Source organism: Scyliorhinus torazame, chromosome 16, assembly GCF_047496885.1.
Source record: "Scyliorhinus torazame isolate Kashiwa2021f chromosome 16, sScyTor2.1, whole genome shotgun sequence".
Taxonomy (NCBI): domain Eukaryota; kingdom Metazoa; phylum Chordata; class Chondrichthyes; order Carcharhiniformes; family Scyliorhinidae; genus Scyliorhinus; species Scyliorhinus torazame.
In genome coordinates this window covers 91,992,847-92,009,345 of record NC_092722.1, presented here as the reverse complement: position 1 = coordinate 92,009,345, position 16,499 = coordinate 91,992,847, and the positions used below count along the sequence as shown (strand labels likewise).

The 16,499-nt window shown below is 66.5% G+C and overlaps 1 protein-coding gene across 2 annotated transcripts in view; it reads right to left on the bottom strand.

The window, feature by feature from the left end:
- Positions 1-16,499, bottom strand: part of LOC140392946 (guanine nucleotide-binding protein G(I)/G(S)/G(T) subunit beta-3-like) — a 142,626-nt gene that overhangs the window by 89,231 nt on the left and 36,896 nt on the right. The window contains exons 1-3 of one of the 2 annotated variants that reach the window (XM_072478741.1): positions 14,514-14,621; positions 14,058-14,174; positions 13,675-13,713 (exon numbers count right to left, since the gene is read on the bottom strand). In XM_072478741.1, the coding sequence (XP_072334842.1) occupies positions 13,675-13,713; positions 14,058-14,114 (96 nt within the window). In that variant the 5' untranslated portion in view covers positions 14,115-14,174; positions 14,514-14,621. Of the gene's footprint in view, positions 1-13,674; positions 13,714-14,057; positions 14,175-14,513; positions 14,622-16,499 lie in introns of those variants that run through there. The other variant, XM_072478742.1, reaches the window with a different exon arrangement.

Sequence of the window (16,499 nt, the reverse complement as noted above, 5' to 3'; positions counted from 1 at the left end):
GCTCTCTCCCTTGGCCCTCTCTCCCCCTCAGCTCTCTCTCCCCCTCAGCTCTCTCTCCCCCTCAGCCCTCTCTCCCCCTCAGCTCTCTCTCCCCCTCAGCCCTCTCTCGCCCCTCAGCCCCCTCTCCCCCCCTCAGCTCTCTCTCGCCCACTCAGCCCTCTCTCCCCCCTCAGCCCTCTCGCCCCCCCTCAGCCCTCTCTCCCCCTCAGCCCTCTCTCCTCCCCTCAGCCCTTTCTCCCCCCACCCCCTCAGCCCTTGCTCCCTCTCTGCTCTCTCCCTTGGCCCTCTCTCCCCCTCAGCTCTCTCTCCCTCTCAGCTCTCTCTCCCCCTCAGCCCTCTCTCCCCCTCAGCCCCTCTCCCTCAGCCCCTCTCCCTCAGCTACTCACTTCCTCAACTCTCTCTCCCCCTCACCCACTCTCTGCCCCTCAGCCCCCTCGCTCCCTCAGCCCTCTCTCCCTCAACTCCTCTCTCTCTCAGCCCCCTCTCCCTCTGCCCCCTCTCTCCATCAGCTCCTGCTTCCCCAGCCCTCACTCCCCCAGACCTCTCTCTCTCAACCCTCTGCCTCCCTCAGCCTGCTCTCCCTCACTCCTCTTCCCGCAGCCCTCTCTACCCCTCAGTCCTCTCTACCCCTCAGTCCTCCCTCTCACACAATCCTCTCTTCCGCAGCCTTCTCATCCTCGGCTCTCCCTTCCTCAGCCCTCTCTCCCTCAAACCTCTCTCACTCAATCCTCTCTCCCTCAGCCCTATCTGATGCACCAGTTGCTCCTCCATCAGCATTGTCTCTCCCTCAGCCCCCCCCTCTCCCCAGGCCCACTCACCCCCTTGGCCCTCTCTCCGCAGTGCTGCGCAATCATTCTGCCCTCTCTCTCCTCCCTCTCCTTCACCCCTCTCTCCCTCACCCCTCTCTACCTCTCAGTCCTCCCTCTCTGTCGGCCCTCCCTCTCCCTCAGCCCTCTCCCTTTACCTCAGCCCTCCCTCCCTCATCCATCTCTCTCCCTCAACCTGTCCTCGCACCCCCCTCGGCCCTCTCGCCCCCCTCAGCCCTCTCTCTCCCCCCCAGCCCTCTCTCCCCCCCTCAGCCCTCTTTCCCCCCCTCAGCCCTCTTTCCCCCCTCAGCCCTCTCACCCCCCTCAGGCCTCTCTCTCCCCCCTCAGGCCTCTCTCTCCCCACTCAGGCCTCTCTCTCCCCCCTCAGGCCTCTCTCTCCCCCCTCAGGCCTCTCTCTCCCCCCTCAGCCCTCTCTCCCCCCTCCGCCCTCTCTCCCGCCTCAGCCCTCTCTCCCGCCTCAGCCCTCTCTCCTGCCTCAGCCCTCCCTCCCGCCTCAGCCCTCTATCCCGCCTCAGCCCTCTCTTCCCCCTCAGCCCTCTCTTCCCCCTCAACCCTCTATCCCCCCCCTCAGCCCCCTCTCCCCCCACAGCCCTCTCTCGCCCACTCAGCCCTCTCTCCCCCCTCAGCCCTCTCTCCCCCCCTCAGCCCTCTCTCCTCCTCAACCTCTCGCCCCCCCTCAGCCCTCTCTCCCCCCTCAGCCCTCTCTCCCCCCCTCAGCCCTCTCTCCTCCTCAACCTCTCGCCCCCCCTCAGCCCTCTCTCCCCCCCAGCCCTCTCTACTCCCCTCAGGCCTCTCTCTCTCTCTGCTCTCTCGGTTGGCCCTCTCTCGCCCTCAGCTCTCTCTCCCCCCTCAGCCCTCTCTCCTCCCCTCAGCCCTCTCTCCCCCTCAACCTCTCGCCCCCCCCTCAGCCCTCTCTCCCCCCCAGCCCTCTCTACTCCCCTCAGCCCTCTCTCCCTCTCTGCTCTCTCCCTTGGCCCTCTCTCCCCCTCAGCTCTCTCTCCCCCTCAGCTCTCTCTCCCCCTCAGCCCTCTCTCCCCCCCTCAGCCCTCGGGCCCCCCCCTCAGCCCTCTGGCCCCTCCTCGGCCCTTTGGCCCACCCTCGGCCCTCTGGCCCCCGCTCGGCCCTCCACCCCCTCGGCCCTCTCGCCCTTCCTCCGCCCTCTCACCCCCCCCTCCGCCTTCTCGCCCCCCTTCCGCCCTCTCGCCCCCCTCTCCGCCCTCCCTCCCCCCTCCGCCCTCTCGCCCCCCCGCCCCCCCTCCGCCCTCTCGCCCCCCGCCGTCCTCTCGCCCTCTCGCACCCCCTCAGCTCTCTCGCCCCCTCCTCAGTGCTCTCGCCCCCCCTCAGCCCTCTCTCCCCCCCTCAGCCCTCTCTCGCCCACTCAGCCCTCTCTCCCCCCTCAGCCCTCTCTCCCCCCCTCAGCCCTCTCTCCCCCTCAACCTCTCTCCCCCCTCAGCCCTCTCTCCCCCTCAGCCATCTCTCCCCCCTCAGCCCTCTCTCACCCCCTTAGCCCTCTCTCCCCCCCAGCCCTCTCTCCTCCCCTCAGCCCTCTCTCCCCCTCAGCCATCTCTCCCCCCTCAGCCCTCTGTCACTTCCTTAGCCCTCTCTCCCCCAGCCCTCTCTACTCCCCTCAGCCCTCTCTCCCCCCTCACCCCTCTCTCCCTCTCTGCTCTCTCCCTTGGCCCTCTCTCCCCCTCAGCTCTCTCTCCCCCTCAGCTCTCTCCCCCCTCAGCACTCTCTCCCCCCCTCAGTCCTCTCTTCCCCCCCTCAGCCCTCGGGCCCCCCTCCGCACTCGGGCCCCTCCTCGGCCCTCTGGCCCCCACTCAGCCCTCCCACCCACACTCAGCTCTCTCGCCCCCCCTCAGCGCTCTCGCCCCCCCTCAGCCCTCTCGCCCCCCTCTGTCCACTCACCCCCCCCTCAGCCCTCTCTCCCCCCCTCAGACCTCTCTCCCCCCTCAGCCCTCTCTCCCCCCCTCAGCCCTCTCTCCCCCCTCAGCCCTCTCTCCCCCCTTCAGCCCTCTCTCCCCCCTTCAGCCCTCTCTCCCCCCTCAGCCCTCTCTCCCCCCCCTCAGCCCTCTCTCGCCCCTCAGCCCCCTCTCCCCCCCTCAGCCCTCTCTCGTCCACTCAGCCCTCTTTCCCCCCTCAACCTCTCCCCCCCCTCAGCCCTCTCTCCCCCTCAGCCCTCTCTCCCCCCTCAGCCCTCTGGCCCCCCCTCAGCCCTCTCGCCTCCCTACGCCCTCTCACCCCCCTCCGCCCCCTCGCCCCCCCTCCGCCCTCTCGCCCCCGCCTCCGCCCTCTCGCCCCCCCCGCCCTCTCGCCCCCCTCTTGCCCCCCCCGCCCCCCTCCACCCTCTCGCCCCCCTCCACCCTCTCGCCCCCCCCCTCCGCCCTCTCGCACCCCCTCAGCCTTCTCGCACCCCCTCAGCTCTCTCGCCCCCCCTCAGCCCTCTCTCCCCCTCAGCCCTCTCTCCCCCTCAGCCCTCTCTCCTCCCCTCAGCCCTCTCTCCCCCCCTCAGCCCTCTCTCCCTCTCTGCTCTCTCCCTTGGCCCTCTCTCCCCCTCAGCTCTCTCTCCCCCTCAGCTCTCTCTCGCCCACTCAGCCCTCTCTCCCCCCTCAGCCCTCTCGCCCCCCCTCAGCCCTCTCTCCCCCTCAGCCCTCTCTCCTCCCCTCAGCCCTTTCTCCCCCCCCCCCCCCCTCAGCCCTCACTCCCTCTCTGCTCTCTCCCTTGGCCCTCTCTCCCCCTCAGCTCTCTCTCCCTCTCAGCTCTCTCTCCCCCTCAGACCTCTCTCCCCCTCAGACCTCTCTCCCCCTCAGCCCCTCTCCCTCAGCCCCTCTCCCTCAGCTCCTCTCTTCCTCAACTCTCTCTCCCCCTCACCCACTCTCTGCCCCTCAGCCCCCTCGCTCCCTCAGCCCTCTCTCCCTCAACTCCTCTCTCTCTCAGCCCCCTCTCCCTCTGCCCCCTCTCTCCATCAGCTCCTGCTTCCCCAGCCCTCACTCCCCCAGACCTCTCTCTCTCAACCCTCTGCCTCCCTCAGCCTGCTCTCCCTCACACCTCTTCCCGCAGCCCTCTCTACCCCTCAGTCCTCTCTACCCCTCAGTCCTCCCTCTCACACAATCCTCTCTTCCGCAGCCTTCTCATCCTCGGCTCTCCCTTCCTCAGCCCTCTCTCCCTCAGCCCTCTCTCACTCAATCCTCTCTCCCTCAGCCCTATCTGATGCACCAGTTGCTCCTCCATCAGCATTGTCTCTCCCTCAGCCCCCCCTCTCCCCAGGCCCACTCACCCCCTTGGCCCTCTCTCCGCAGTGCTGCACAATCATTCCGCCCTCTCTCTCCTCCCTCTCCTTCACCCCTCTCTCCCTCACCCCTCTCTACCTCTCAGTCCTCCCTCTCTGTCGGCCCTCCCTCTCCCTCAGCCCTCTCCCTGTACCTCAGCCCTCCCTCCCTCATCCATCTCTCTCCCTCAACCTGCCCTCGCACCCCCTCGGCCATCTCGCCCCCCCTCAGCCCTCTCTCTCCCCCCCAGCCCTCTCTCCCCCCCTCAGCCCTCTTTCCCCCCTCAGCCCTCTTTCCCCCCTCAGCCCACTCACCCCCCTCAGGCCTCTCTCTCCCCCCTCAGGCCTCTCTCTCCCCACTCAGGCCTCTCTCTCCCCCCTCAGGCCTCTCTCTCCCCCCTCAGGCCTCTCTCTCCCCCCTCAGCTCTCTCTCCCCCCTCCGCCCTCTCTCCCCCCTCCGCCCTCTCTCCCGCCTCAGCCCTCTCTCCCGCCTCAGCCCTCCCTCCCGCCTCAGCCCTCTCTTCCCCCTCAGCCCTCTCTCCCCCCCTCAGCCCTCTCTCGTCCCTCAGCTCCCTCTCCCCCCCTCAGCCCTCTCTCGCTCACTCAGCCCTCTCTCCCCCCTCAGCCCTCTCGCCCCCCTCAGCCCTCTCTCCCCCTCAACCTCTCGCCCCCCCTCAGCCCTCTCTCCCCCCAGGCCTCTCTACTCCCCTCAGGCCTCTCTCTCTGTCTGCTCTCTCCGTTGGCCCTCTCTCGCCCTCAGCTCTCTCTCCCCCCTCAGCCCTCTCTCCCCCCCTCAGCCCTCTCTCCACCTCAACCTCTCGCCCCCCCTCAGCCCTCTCTCCCCCCCAGCCCTCTCTACTCCCCTCAGCCCCCTCTCCCTCTCTGCTCTCTCCCTTGGCCCTCTCTCCCCCTCAGCTCTCTCCCCCCCTCAGCCCTCTCTTCCCCCTCAGCCCTCTCTTCCCCCTCAGCCCTCTCTTCCCCCTCAGCCCTCTATCCCCCCCCTCAGCCCTCTCTCGCCCCTCAGCCCCCTCTCCCCCCCACAGCCCTCTCTCGCCCACTCAGCCCTCTCTCGCCCACTCAGCCCTCTCTTCCCCCTCAGCCCTCTCTTCCCCCTCAGCCCTCTCTCCCCCACTCAGCCCTCTCTCGCCCCTCAGCCCCCTCTCCCCCCCCTCAGGCCTCTCTCGCTCACTCAGCCCTCTCTCCCCCCTCAGTCCTCTCTCCCCCCCTCAGCCCTCTCTCCTCCTCAACCTCTCGCCCCCCCCTCAGCCCTCTCTCCCCCCCAGCCCTCTCTACTCCCCTCAGGCCTCTCTCTCTCTCTGCTCTCTCGGTTGGCCCTCTCTCGCCCTCAGCTCTCTCTCCCCCCTCAGCCCTCTCTCCCCCCCTCAGCCCTCTCTCCCCCTCAACCTCTCGCCCCCCCCTCAGCCCTCTCTCCCCCCCAGCCCTCTCTACTCCCCTCAGCCCTCTCTCCCTTTCTGCTCTCTCCCTTGGCCCCCTCTCCCCCTCAGCTCTCTCTCCCCCTCAGCTCTCTCCCCCCCTCAGCCCTCTCTCCTCCCCTCAGCCCTCTCTCTCCCCCTCAGCCCTCTCTCCCCCCCTCAGCCCTCGGGCCCCCCCCCCCCCTCAGCCCTCTGGCCCCTCCTCGGCCCTTTGGCCCACCCTCGGCCCTCTGGCCCCCCCTCGGACCTCCACCCCCTCGTTTCTCTCGCCCACCCTCCGGCCTCTCACCCCCCCCCTCCGCCTTCTCGCCCCCCTTCCGCCCTCTCGCCCCCCTCTCCGCCCTCTCTCCCCCCTCCGCCCTCTCGCCCCCCCGCCCCCCCCCCGCCCTCTCGCCCCCCGCCATCCTCTCGCCCCCCCTCCGCCCTCTCGCACCCCCTCAGCTCTCTCGCCCCCTCCTCAGTGCTCTCGCCCCCCCTCAGCCCTCTCTCCACCCCTCAGACCTCTCTTCCCCCTCAGCCCCTTCTCCCTCCTCAGACCTCTCTCGCCCCTCAGCCCCCTCTCCCCCCTCAGCCCTCTCTCGCCCACTCAGCCCTCTCTCCCCCCTCAGCCCTCTCTCCCCCCCTCAGCCCTCTCTCCCCCTCAACCTCTCTCCCCCCTCAGCCCTCTCTCCCCCTCAGCCATCTCTCCCCCCTCAGCCCTCTCTCACCCCCTTAGCCCTCTCTCCCCCCCAGCCCTCTCTCCTCCCCTCAGCCCTCTCTCCCCCTCAGCCATCTCTCCCCCCTCAGCCCTCTGTCACTTCCTTAGCCCTCTCTCCCCCCAGCCCTCTCTACTCCCCTCAGCCCTCTCTCCCCCCTCAGCCCTCTCTCCCTCTCTGCTCTCTCCCTTGGCCCTCTCTCCCCCTCAGCTCTCTCTCCCCCTCAGCTCTCTCCCCCCTCAGCACTCTCTCCCCCCCTCAGTCCTCTCTTCCCCCCCTCAGCCCTCGGGCCCCCCTCCGCACTCGGGCCCCTCCTCGGCACTCTGGCCCCCACTCAGCCCTCCCACCCACACTCAGCTCTCTCGCCCCCCCTCAGCGCTCTCGCCCCCCCTCAGCCCTCTCGCCCCCCTCTGTCCACTCACCCCCCCCCTCAGCCCTCTCTCCCCCCCTCAGACCTCTCTCCCCCCTCAGCCCTCTCTCCCCCCCTCAGCCCTCTCTCCCCCCCTCAGCCCTCTCTCCCCCCCTCAGCCCTCTCTCCCCCCTCAGCCCTCTCTCCCCCTCAGACCTCTCTCCCCCTCAGACCTCTCTCCCCCTCAGCCCCTCTCCCTCAGCCCCTCTCCCTCAGCTCCTCTCTTCCTCAACTCTCTCTCCCCCTCACCCACTCTCTGCCCCTCAGCCCCCTCGCTCCCTCAGCCCTCTCTCCCTCAACTCCTCTCTCTCTCAGCCCTCTCTCCCTCTGCCCCCTCTCTCCATCAGCTCCTGCTTCCCCAGCCCTCACTCCCCCAGACCTCTCTCTCTCAACCCTCTGCCTCCCTCAGCCTGCTCTCCCTCACTCCTCTTCCCGCAGCCCTCTCTACCCCTCAGTCCTCTCTACCCCTCAGTCCTCCCTCTCACACAATCCTCTCTTCCGCAGCCTTCTCATCCTCGGCTCTCCCTTCCTCAGCCCTCTCTCCCTCAAACCTCTCTCACTCAATCCTCTCTCCCTCAGCCCTATCTGATGCACCAGTTGCTCCTCCATCAGCATTGTCTCTCCCTCAGCCCCCCCTCTCCCCAGGCCCACTCACCCCCTTGGCCCTCTCTCCGCAGTGCTGCGCAATCATTCCGCCCTCTCTCTCCTCCCTCTCCTTCACCCCTCTCTCCCTCACCCCTCTCTACCTCTCAGTCCTCCCTCTCTGTCGGCCCTCCCTCTCCCTCAGCCTTCTCCCTGTACCTCAGCCCTCCCTCCCTCATCCATCTCTCTCCCTCAACCTGCCCTCGCACCCCCCTCGGCCCTCTCGCCCCCCCTCAGCCCTCTCTCTCCCCCCCAGCCCTCTCTCCCCCCCTCAGCCCTCTTTCCCCCCTCAGCCCTCTTAACCCCCTCAGCCCTCTCACCCCCCTCAGCCCTCTCTCTCCCCCCTCAGGCCTCTCTCTCCCCACTCAGGCCTCTCTCTCCCCCCTCAGGCCTCTCTCTCCCCCCTCCGCCCTCTCTCCCCCCTCCGCCCTCTCTCCCGCCTCAGCCCTCTCTCCCGCCTCAGCCCTCCCTCCCGCCTCAGCCCTCTATCCCGCCTCAGCCCTCTCTTCCCCCTCAGCCCTCTCTTCCCCCTCAACCCTCTATCCCCCCCTCAGCCCCCTCTCCCCCCCACAGCCCTCTCTCGCCCACTCAGCCCTCTCTTCCCCCTCAGCCCTCTCTTCCCCCTCAGCCCTCTCTCCCCCCCTCAGCCCTCTCTCGTCCCTCAGCCCCCTCTCCCCCCTCAGCCCTCTCTCGCTCACTCAGCCCTCTCTCCCCCCTCAGCCCTCTCGCCCCCCTCAGCCCTCTCTCCCCCTCAACCTCTCGCCCCCCCTCAGCCCTCTCTCCCCCCCAGCCCTCTCTACTCCCCTCAGGCCTCTCTCTCTGTCTGCTCTCTCCGTTGGCCCTCTCTCGCCCTCAGCTCTCTCTCCCCCCTCAGCCCTCTCTCCCCCCCTCAGCCCTCTCTCCCCCTCAACCTCTCGCCCCCCCTCAGCCCTCTCTCCCCCCCAGCCCTCTCTACTCCCCTCAGCCCCCTCTCCCTATCTGCTCTCTCCCTTGGCCCTCTCTCCCCCTCAGCTCTCTCCCCCCCTCAGCCCTCACTTCCCCCTCAGCCCTCTCTTCCCCCTCAGCCCTCTCTTCCCCCTCAGCCCTCTATCCCCCCCCTCAGCCCTCTCTCGCCCCTCAGCCCCCTCTCCCCCCCACAGCCCTCTCTCGCCCACTCAGCCCTCTCTTCCCCCTCAGCCCTCTCTTCCCCCTCAGCCCTCTCTCCCCCACTCAGCCCTCTCTCGCCCCTCAGCCCCCTCTCCCCCCTCAGCCCTCTCTCGCCCACTCAGCCCTCTCTCCCCCCTCAGCCCTCTCTCCCCCCCTCAGCCCTCTCTCCTCCTCAACCTCTCGCCCCCCCTCAGCCCTCTCTCCCCCCCAGCCCTCTCTACTCCCCTCAGGCCTCTCTCTCTCTCTGCTCTCTCGGTTGGCCCTCTCTCGCCCTCAGCTCTCTCTCCCCCCTCAGCCCTCTCTCTCCCCCTCAGCCCTCTCTCCCCCTCAACCTCTCGCCCCCCCTCAGCCCTCTCTCCCCCCCAGCCCTCTCTACTACCCTCAGCCCTCTCTCCCTCTCTGCTCTCTCCCTTGGCCCTCTCTCCCCCTCAGCTCTCTCTCCCCCTCAGCTCTCTCCCCCCCTCAGCCCTCTCTCCTCCCCTCAGCCCTCTCTCTCCCCCTCAGCCCTCTCTCCCCCCCTCAGCCCTCGGGCCCCCCCCCCCTCAGCCGTCTGGCCCCTCCTCGGCCCTTTGGCCCACCCTCGGCCCTCTGGCCCCCCCTCGGCCCTCCACCCCCTCGGCCCTCTCGCCCTCCCTCCGCCCTCTCACCCCCCCCTCCGCCTTCTCGCCCCCCTTCCGCCCTCTCGCCCCCCCTCTCCGCCCTCTCTCCCCCCTCCGCCCTCTCGCCCCCCGCCCCCCCTCCGCCCTCTCGCCCCCCGCCGTCCTCTCGCCCCCCCTCCGCCCTCTCGCACCCCCTCAGCTCTCTCGCCCCCTCCTCAGTGCTCTCGCCCCCCCCTCAGCCCTCTCTCCACCCCTCAGACCTCTCTTCCCCCTCAGCCCCCTCTCCCCCCTCAGACCTCTCTCGCCCCTCAGCCCCCTCTCCCCCCCTCAGCCCTCTCTCGCCCACTCAGCCCTCTCTCCCCCCTCAGCCCTCTCTCCCCCCTCAGCCCTCTCTCCCCCTCAACCTCTCTCCCCCCTCAGCCCTCTCTCCCCCTCAGCCATCTCTCCCTCCTCAGCCCTCTCTCACCCCCTTAGCCCTCTCTCCCCCCCAGCCCTCTCTCCTCCCCTCAGCCCTCTCTCCCCCTCAGCCGTCTCTCCCCCCTCAGCCCTCTGTCACTTCCTTAGCCCTCTCTCCCCCCAGCCCTCTCTACTCCCCTCAGCCCTCTCTCCCCCCTCAGCCCTCTCTCCCTCTCTGCTCTCTCCCTTGGCCCTCTCTCCCCCTCAGCTCTCTCTCCCCCTCAGCTCTCTCCCCCCTCAGCACTCTCTCCCCCCCTCAGCCCTCGGGCCCCCCTCCGCACTCGGGCCCCTCCTCGGCCCTCTGGCCCCCACTCAGCCCTCCCACCCACACTCAGCTCTCTCGCCCCCCCTCAGCGCTCTCGCCCCCCCTCAGCCCTCTCGCCCCCCTCTGTCCACTCACCCCCCCCCTCAGCCCTCTCTCCCCCCTCAGACCTCTCTCCCCCCTCAGCCCTCTCTCCCCCCCTCAGCCCTCTCTCCCCCCCTCAGCCCTCTCTCCCCCCTCAGCCCTCTCTCCCCCTTCAGCCCTCTCTCCCCCCTTCAGCCCTCTCTCCCCCCCTCAGCCCTCTCTCCCCCCTCAGCCCTCTCTTCCCCCTCAGCCCTCTCTTCCCCCTCAGCCCTCTCTTCCACCTCAGCCCTCTCTTCCCCCTCAGCCCTCTCTCCCCCCCTCAGCCTTCTCTCCCACCCCTCAGGCCTCTCTCCCCCCCCTCAGGCCTCTCTCTCCCCCCCCTCAGGCCTCTCTCTCCCCCCTCAAGCCTCTCTCCCCCCCCTCAGCCCTCTCTCCACCCTCAGTCCTCTCTCCCGCCTCAGACCTCTCTCCCCCCTTAGCACTCTCTCCCGCCTCAGCCCTCTCTTCCCCCTCAGCCCTCTCTTCCCCCTCAGCCCTCTCTTCCCCCTCAGCCCTCTCTTCCCCTTCAGCCCTCTCTTCCACTTCAGCCCTCTCTTCCCCCTCAGCCCTCTCTTCCCCCTCAGCCCTCTGTTCCCCCTCAGCCCTCTCTTCCCCTTCAGCCCTCTCTTCCACCTCAGCCCTCTCTTCCCCCTCAGCCCTCTCTCGCAACCTCAGCCCTCTCTCCCCCCTCAGCCCTCTCTCCCCCCTCAGGCCTCTCTCTCCCCCCACAGCCCTCTCTCCCCCCCTCAGCCCTCTCTCCTCCCTCAGACCTCTCTCCCGCCTCAGCCCTCTCTTCCCCCTCAGCCCTCTCTTCCCCCTCAGCCATCTCTTCCCCCTCAGCCCTCTCTCCCCCTTCAGCCCTCTCTTCCCCCTCAGGCCTCTCTCTCCCCCCACAGCCCTCTCTCCCACCTCAGCCCTCTCTCTCCCCTCAGCCCTCTCTCCCGCCTCAGCCCTCTCTTCCCCCTCAGCCCTCTCTTCCCCCTCAGCCCTCTCTTCCCCCTCAGCCATCTCTTCCCCCTCAGCCCTCTCTCCCCCCACAGCCCTCTCTCCCCCCCTCAGCCCTCTCTCCTCCCTCAGCCCTCTCTCCCACCTCAGCCCTCTCTCCCCCCTCAGCCCTCTCTCGCCCCTCAGCCCTCTCTCCCCCCCTCAGCCCTCTCTCGTCCACTCAGCCCACTCTCCCCCCGAGCCCTCTCTCCCCCCTCAGCCCTCTCTCCCTCCTCAGCCATCTCTCCCGACTCAGCCCTCTCTCCCGCCTCAGCCCTCCCTCCCGCCTCAGCCCTCCCTCCCGCCTCAGCCCTCTCTCCCGCCTCAGCCCTCTCTCCCGCTTCAGTCCTCTCTTCCCCCTCAGCCCTCTCTTCCCCCTCAGCCCTCTCTCCCCCCTCAGCCGTCTCTCACTCAGCCCTCTCGTCCCCCCTCAGTCCTTTCTCCCCCTCAGCCCTCTCTCCCCCCTCAGCCCTCTAACCCCCCTCAGCCCTCTCTCCCCCCTCAGCCCTCTCTCACTCAGCCCTCTCTCCCCCCTCAGCCCTCTAACCCTCCTCAGCCCTCTCACCCCCCTCAGCCCTCTCGCCCCCCTCAGCCCTCTCTCCCCCTCAAGCCTCTCTCCCCCCCCTCAGCCCTCTCTCCACCCTCAGTCCTCTCTCCCGCCTCAGACCTCTCTCCCCCCTTAGCACTCTCTCCCGCCTCAGCGCTCTCTTCCCCCTCAGCCCTCTCTTCCCCCTCAGCCCTCTCTTCCCCCTCAGCCCTCTCTTCCCCTTCAGCCCTCTCTTCCACTTCAGCCCTCTCTTCCCCCTCAGCCCTCTCTTCCCCCTCAGCCCTCTCTTCCCCCTCAGCCCTCTGTTCCCCCTCAGCCCTCTCTTCCCCTTCAGCCCTCTCTTCCACCTCAGCCCTCTCTTCCCCCTCAGCCCTCTCTCGCAACCTCAGCCCTCTCTCCCCCCTCAGCCCTCTCTCCCCCCTCAGGCCTCTCTCTCCCCCCACAGCCCTCTCTCCCCCCCTCAGCCCTCTCTCCTCCCTCAGCCCTCTCTCCCGCCTCAGCCCTCTCTCCCCCCTCAGCCCTCTCTCCCGCCTCAGCCCTCTCTTCCCCCTCAGCCCTCTCTTCCCCCTCAGCCATCTCTTCCCCCTCAGCCCTCTCTCCCCCTTCAGCCCTCTCTTCCCCCTCAGCCCTCTCTCGCCCCTCAGCCCTCTCTCCCCCCCTCAGCCCTCTCTCGTCCACTCAGCCCTCTCTCCCCCCGAGCCCTCTCTCCCCCCTCAGCCCTCTCTCCCGCCTCAGCCCTCTCTCCCGCCTCAGCCCTCTCTCCCGCCTCAGCCCTCTCTCCCGCCTCAGCCCTCCCTCCCGCCTCAGCCCTCCCTCCCGCCTCAGCCCTCCCTCCCGCCTCAGCCCTCTCTCCCGCTTCAGTCCTCTCTTCCCCCTCAGCCCTCTCTTCCCCCTCAGCCCTCTCTCCCCCCTCAGCCGTCTCTCACTCAGCCCTCTCGTCCCCCCTCAGTCCTTTCTCCCCCTCAGCCCTCTCTCCCGCCTCAGCCCTCTAACCCCCCTCAGCCCTCTCTCCCCCCTCAGCCCTCTAACCCTCCTCAGCCCTCTCACCCCCCTCAGCCCTCTCGCCCCCCTCAGCCCTCTCTCCCCCCTCAGCCCTCTCTCCCCCCTCAGCCCCTTCTCACTCAGTCCACTCGCCCCCCTCAGCCCTCTCTCCCCCCTCAGCCCTCTCTCCCCCCTCAGCCCTCTCTCCCCCCTCAGCCCTCTCTCCCCCCTCAGCCCCTTCTCACTCAGCCCACTCGCCCCCCTCAGCCCTCTCTCCCCCCTCAGCCCTCTAACCCCCCTCAGCCCTCTCTCCCCCCTCAGCCCTCTCTTACTCAGCCCACTCGCCCCCCGCCCCCCCCCCCCCCCCAGCCCTCTCGCCCACCCCTCAGTCCTCTCTCCACCCCTCAGGCCTCTCTCCCCCCCTCAGGCCTCTCTCTCCCCCCTCAGGCCTCTCTCTCCCCCCTCAGGCCTCTCTCTCCCCCCTCAGCCCTCTCTCCTCCCTCAGCCCTCTCTCCCGCCTCAGCCCTCTCTTCCCCCCTCAGCCCTCTCTTCCCCCTCAGCCCTCTCTCCCCCCTCAGCCCTCTCTCCCCCACTCAGGCCTCTCTCTCCCCCCTCTGGCCTCTCTCTCCCCCCTCAGCCCTCTCTCACTCAGCCCACTCGCCCCCCTCAGCCCTCTCTCCCCCCTCAGCCCTCGCTCCCCCCCTCAGCCCTCGCTCCCCCCTCAGCCCTCTCTCCCCACTCAGCCCTCTCTTACTCAGCCCACTCTCCCCCCCTCAGCCCTCTCGCCCCCCTCAGCCCTCTCTCCCCCCTCAGCCCTCTCTCCTCCTCAGCCCTCTCTCCCTCTCCGCTCTTTCCCTCAGTCCTCTCTAACCCTCCACCCTCTCTCCTTCACCGCTTTCTCCCTCAGCCCCCTCACTCCCTCCCCCTCTCTCTCCCTCACCCATCTCTCCCTCAGCCCTCTCTCCCCCCTCAGCCCTCTCTCCTCCTCAGCCCTCTCTCCCTCTCCGCTCTTTCCCTCAGTCCTCTCTAACCCTCCACCCTCTCTCCTTCACCGCTTTCTCCCTCAGCTCCCTCACTCCCTCCCCCTCTCTCTCCCTCACCCATCTCTCCCTCAGCCCTCTTTCTCCCTCAGCCCTCTCACTACCTCTTTCTTCTCTCTGCCCCTCAGCCCTCTTTCCCTCAGCCCCCTCGGCCCTCTCTCCCTCGGCCCTCTCTCCCTCGGCCCTCTTTCTCCCAGCCCTCTTTCTCCCAGCCCTCTCTCCCTTAACCCTCTCTCCCTCAGCCCTCTCTCCTTTACATTACCTCCGCCAGGCTGCTGTCGCAGGCAGCTTTCCTTGCCTCCTGAAATTAAACCAGAGAGAGAGAGTGAGTGATTGAACATTATGATCTCAAAGAGTTGCCATGGACTCCCCACCCTTGAACAGGAGCAGTTCCTGGGATGTAGGAGTTATCCGTTGGGAGCGGGGGGCAGGGCACGCGTGTTGAGGTTGCCGCTGAGCAGCAAATAATCGATTCTTCATTATAAATCTTTGTTGCCGGTGATTCTGGGTCTCAAACACATTTCCACCCGTCCTGTGAATCAGATTCACTCAGCCCTCTTGGAGCCTGGGCCTTTCCTGCTCAGTGAGGGGTAAGGGGAGGGCACTAATGGGCTGGAGGGCATAAGGGGATGGGGAAGGACCCACCGCAATCTGTTTCTTCAGAGACTCCATCTCCTGTTTCAACTCCTCCAGCTCGCCCATGGTGACAGCCCCTCGACACTCAGAGGACAACTCTCCGAGCAGATGGAAGAGGCCGGATATCTGCAAAACAAGCAATATTATCAAGAGACAGCACAATCCTGGCAGTGGATATTGTGGTGATACACCACTGTACTCCCCTAGCATTGTACATAGTTATATAATAGTTGTGTGTAACGTGGCCCTGTAATCCTGTGCATTGTACTGTGTATTGTACTGTAGCTCTGTTGAGGTTCGGTCACCTGTATGTAACCTGACCTGGCCACGGAGAGCTCCGCCTTGGCCACTCCCCCGGGAGTAGGTATAAGACCCCGCTTCTGAGACCTGACCCATTTTGTCTGGGGTCGTCTGTGTCGGGTAAGCTTCCTATGTAGTGTATTAAAGCCTTGATTAAAGTCTCACATGTCTTTGTGGTTCTTGACGCTTAGTGCATCAGATATGGAGGCAGAAGGACTGGGTCTGGGCCTTCCATCCTCTGTGTCCTCAGGGTTCCCTGGCCGACAGTCAGGCTGGTGGGCGACTGGACCCCGGGCAGCGAGGGGCTTGGGGAGTGGTCAAGGAGAGATGCAAAGAGGGCTGAGGGGGAAGAGGAGTAGACTGAGGGACTCAGGCAGAGAGGCTGGACTGTGGGAGGAGAGGGTTCGAGGGGAAGGAGGGCAGAAGCAACAGGAGGGAGGCTGAGGCACTTATGGAGTGAGGGAAGGGAGAAGTAGGACTTAGCTCGCTCTGCCTTGGGACCTCCACAGCCCGACCTGGAGAACGAGGAGACGAAAGAGGGACGGAGATGGGATGAGAGGGAAAGAGAGGGGGAGGGAAGTGCGGAAAGGACAGTGAGAGAGAGTGACAGAGAGGGGGTGACAGAGGGAGACAGTGAGAGAGGGAGAGAGACGGGGTGAAGGAGGAAAATAGAGCGAGAGAAGTGAGAGGGAGAGAGACAGAGCCAGATTCGACCAACAAGAGAGGTAGAGAGGCAGAGAGAGAGAATTTGACAGAGGGCGAGAGAGAGAGAGCGAGAGGTAAAAAATAGAGAGGGAAAATCGGAGAAGCGGGTAGCAGGTAAGGCACACAGGCATGGAAGAAGATAGAGAATCAGAAAGAGACAGTGAGAGAGGCAGAGAGAGAGAGAGACAATGTGAGATACAGAGAGAGAGGAAGAGAAAGAGAGACAGTGAGAGAGAGAGGCAGAGAGAGAGAGATACAGTGAGAGAGAGAGAGAGGAACCTGTGTGGGATCGATATGCTGTTCGGCAAACAAAGCGTTGGTCCCACTATGTCAGCAGAAGATTTTGACTGGAACTGGAGTTCAAATGAAGCTCGCAGGCGCAGTCGGAGAGAGAGAGAGAAGAGAGTGGCCGAGAAAGGAGCCAGATGTTAATGCGATGTAGGGGGTGAGAGAGGGCGGCGGTTAAACTAACTCCATGTTAATAGATCTTAAACCCATAAACAGTCAAATCGCTTTATATTCAAATTGGAGACCGGCAAATGTAATGTAAAACGATCCTGACATCACACAGTGTACAGCAACAGTGTGACACACAAGACTGGAAACCACACAGAGTGTCCATGATCATTACTAGATACAGCAAACACTGAGTTTGATCACAGCGCTCCCTCAGTACTGACCCTCCAACAGTGCAGCACTCCCTCAGTACTCACCCTCCGACAATGCGATGCTCCCTCAGTACTGACCCTCCAACAGTGCAGCACTCCCTCAGCACTCACCCTCCGACAATGCGTCGCTCCCTCAGTACTGACCCTCCGACAGTGCAGCACTCCCTCAGTACTACCCTCCGACAGTGTGGCGCTCCCTCAGTACTGCCCTCCGACAGTGTGGCGCTCCCTCAGTACTGACCCTCCGACAGTGCAGCACTCCCTCAGTACTGCCCTCCGACAGTGTGGCGCTCCCTCAGTACTCAGCCTCCAACACTGCAGCACTACCTCAGTATTGCCCCACCGACAGTGTGGCGCTCCCTCAGTACTCAGCCTCCGACAGTGCAGCACTCCCTCAGTACTTACCCTCTGACAGTGCGGCACTCCCTCAGTACAGCCCCTCCGACACTGTGGCGCTCCCTCAGCACTGACCCTCTGACAGTGCAGCACCCCCTCAGTACTGACCCTCGGACAGTGCAGCACTCCCTCAGTACTGACCCTCTAACAGGGCTGCACTTCCTCAGTACTGACCCTCCGACAGTGCAGCACACCCTCAGTACTGACCCTCTGACAATGCAATACTCCCCCACTATTGACCCTCTGACTGTGCGGCACTCCCTCAGGACTGACTCTCCAACAATGCGGCACTCTCGCAATACTGACCCTCCGACAGTGCAGCACTCCTTCAGTACTGACCGTCCGACAGTGCAGCACTCTCCCAAAACTGACCCTCTGACAG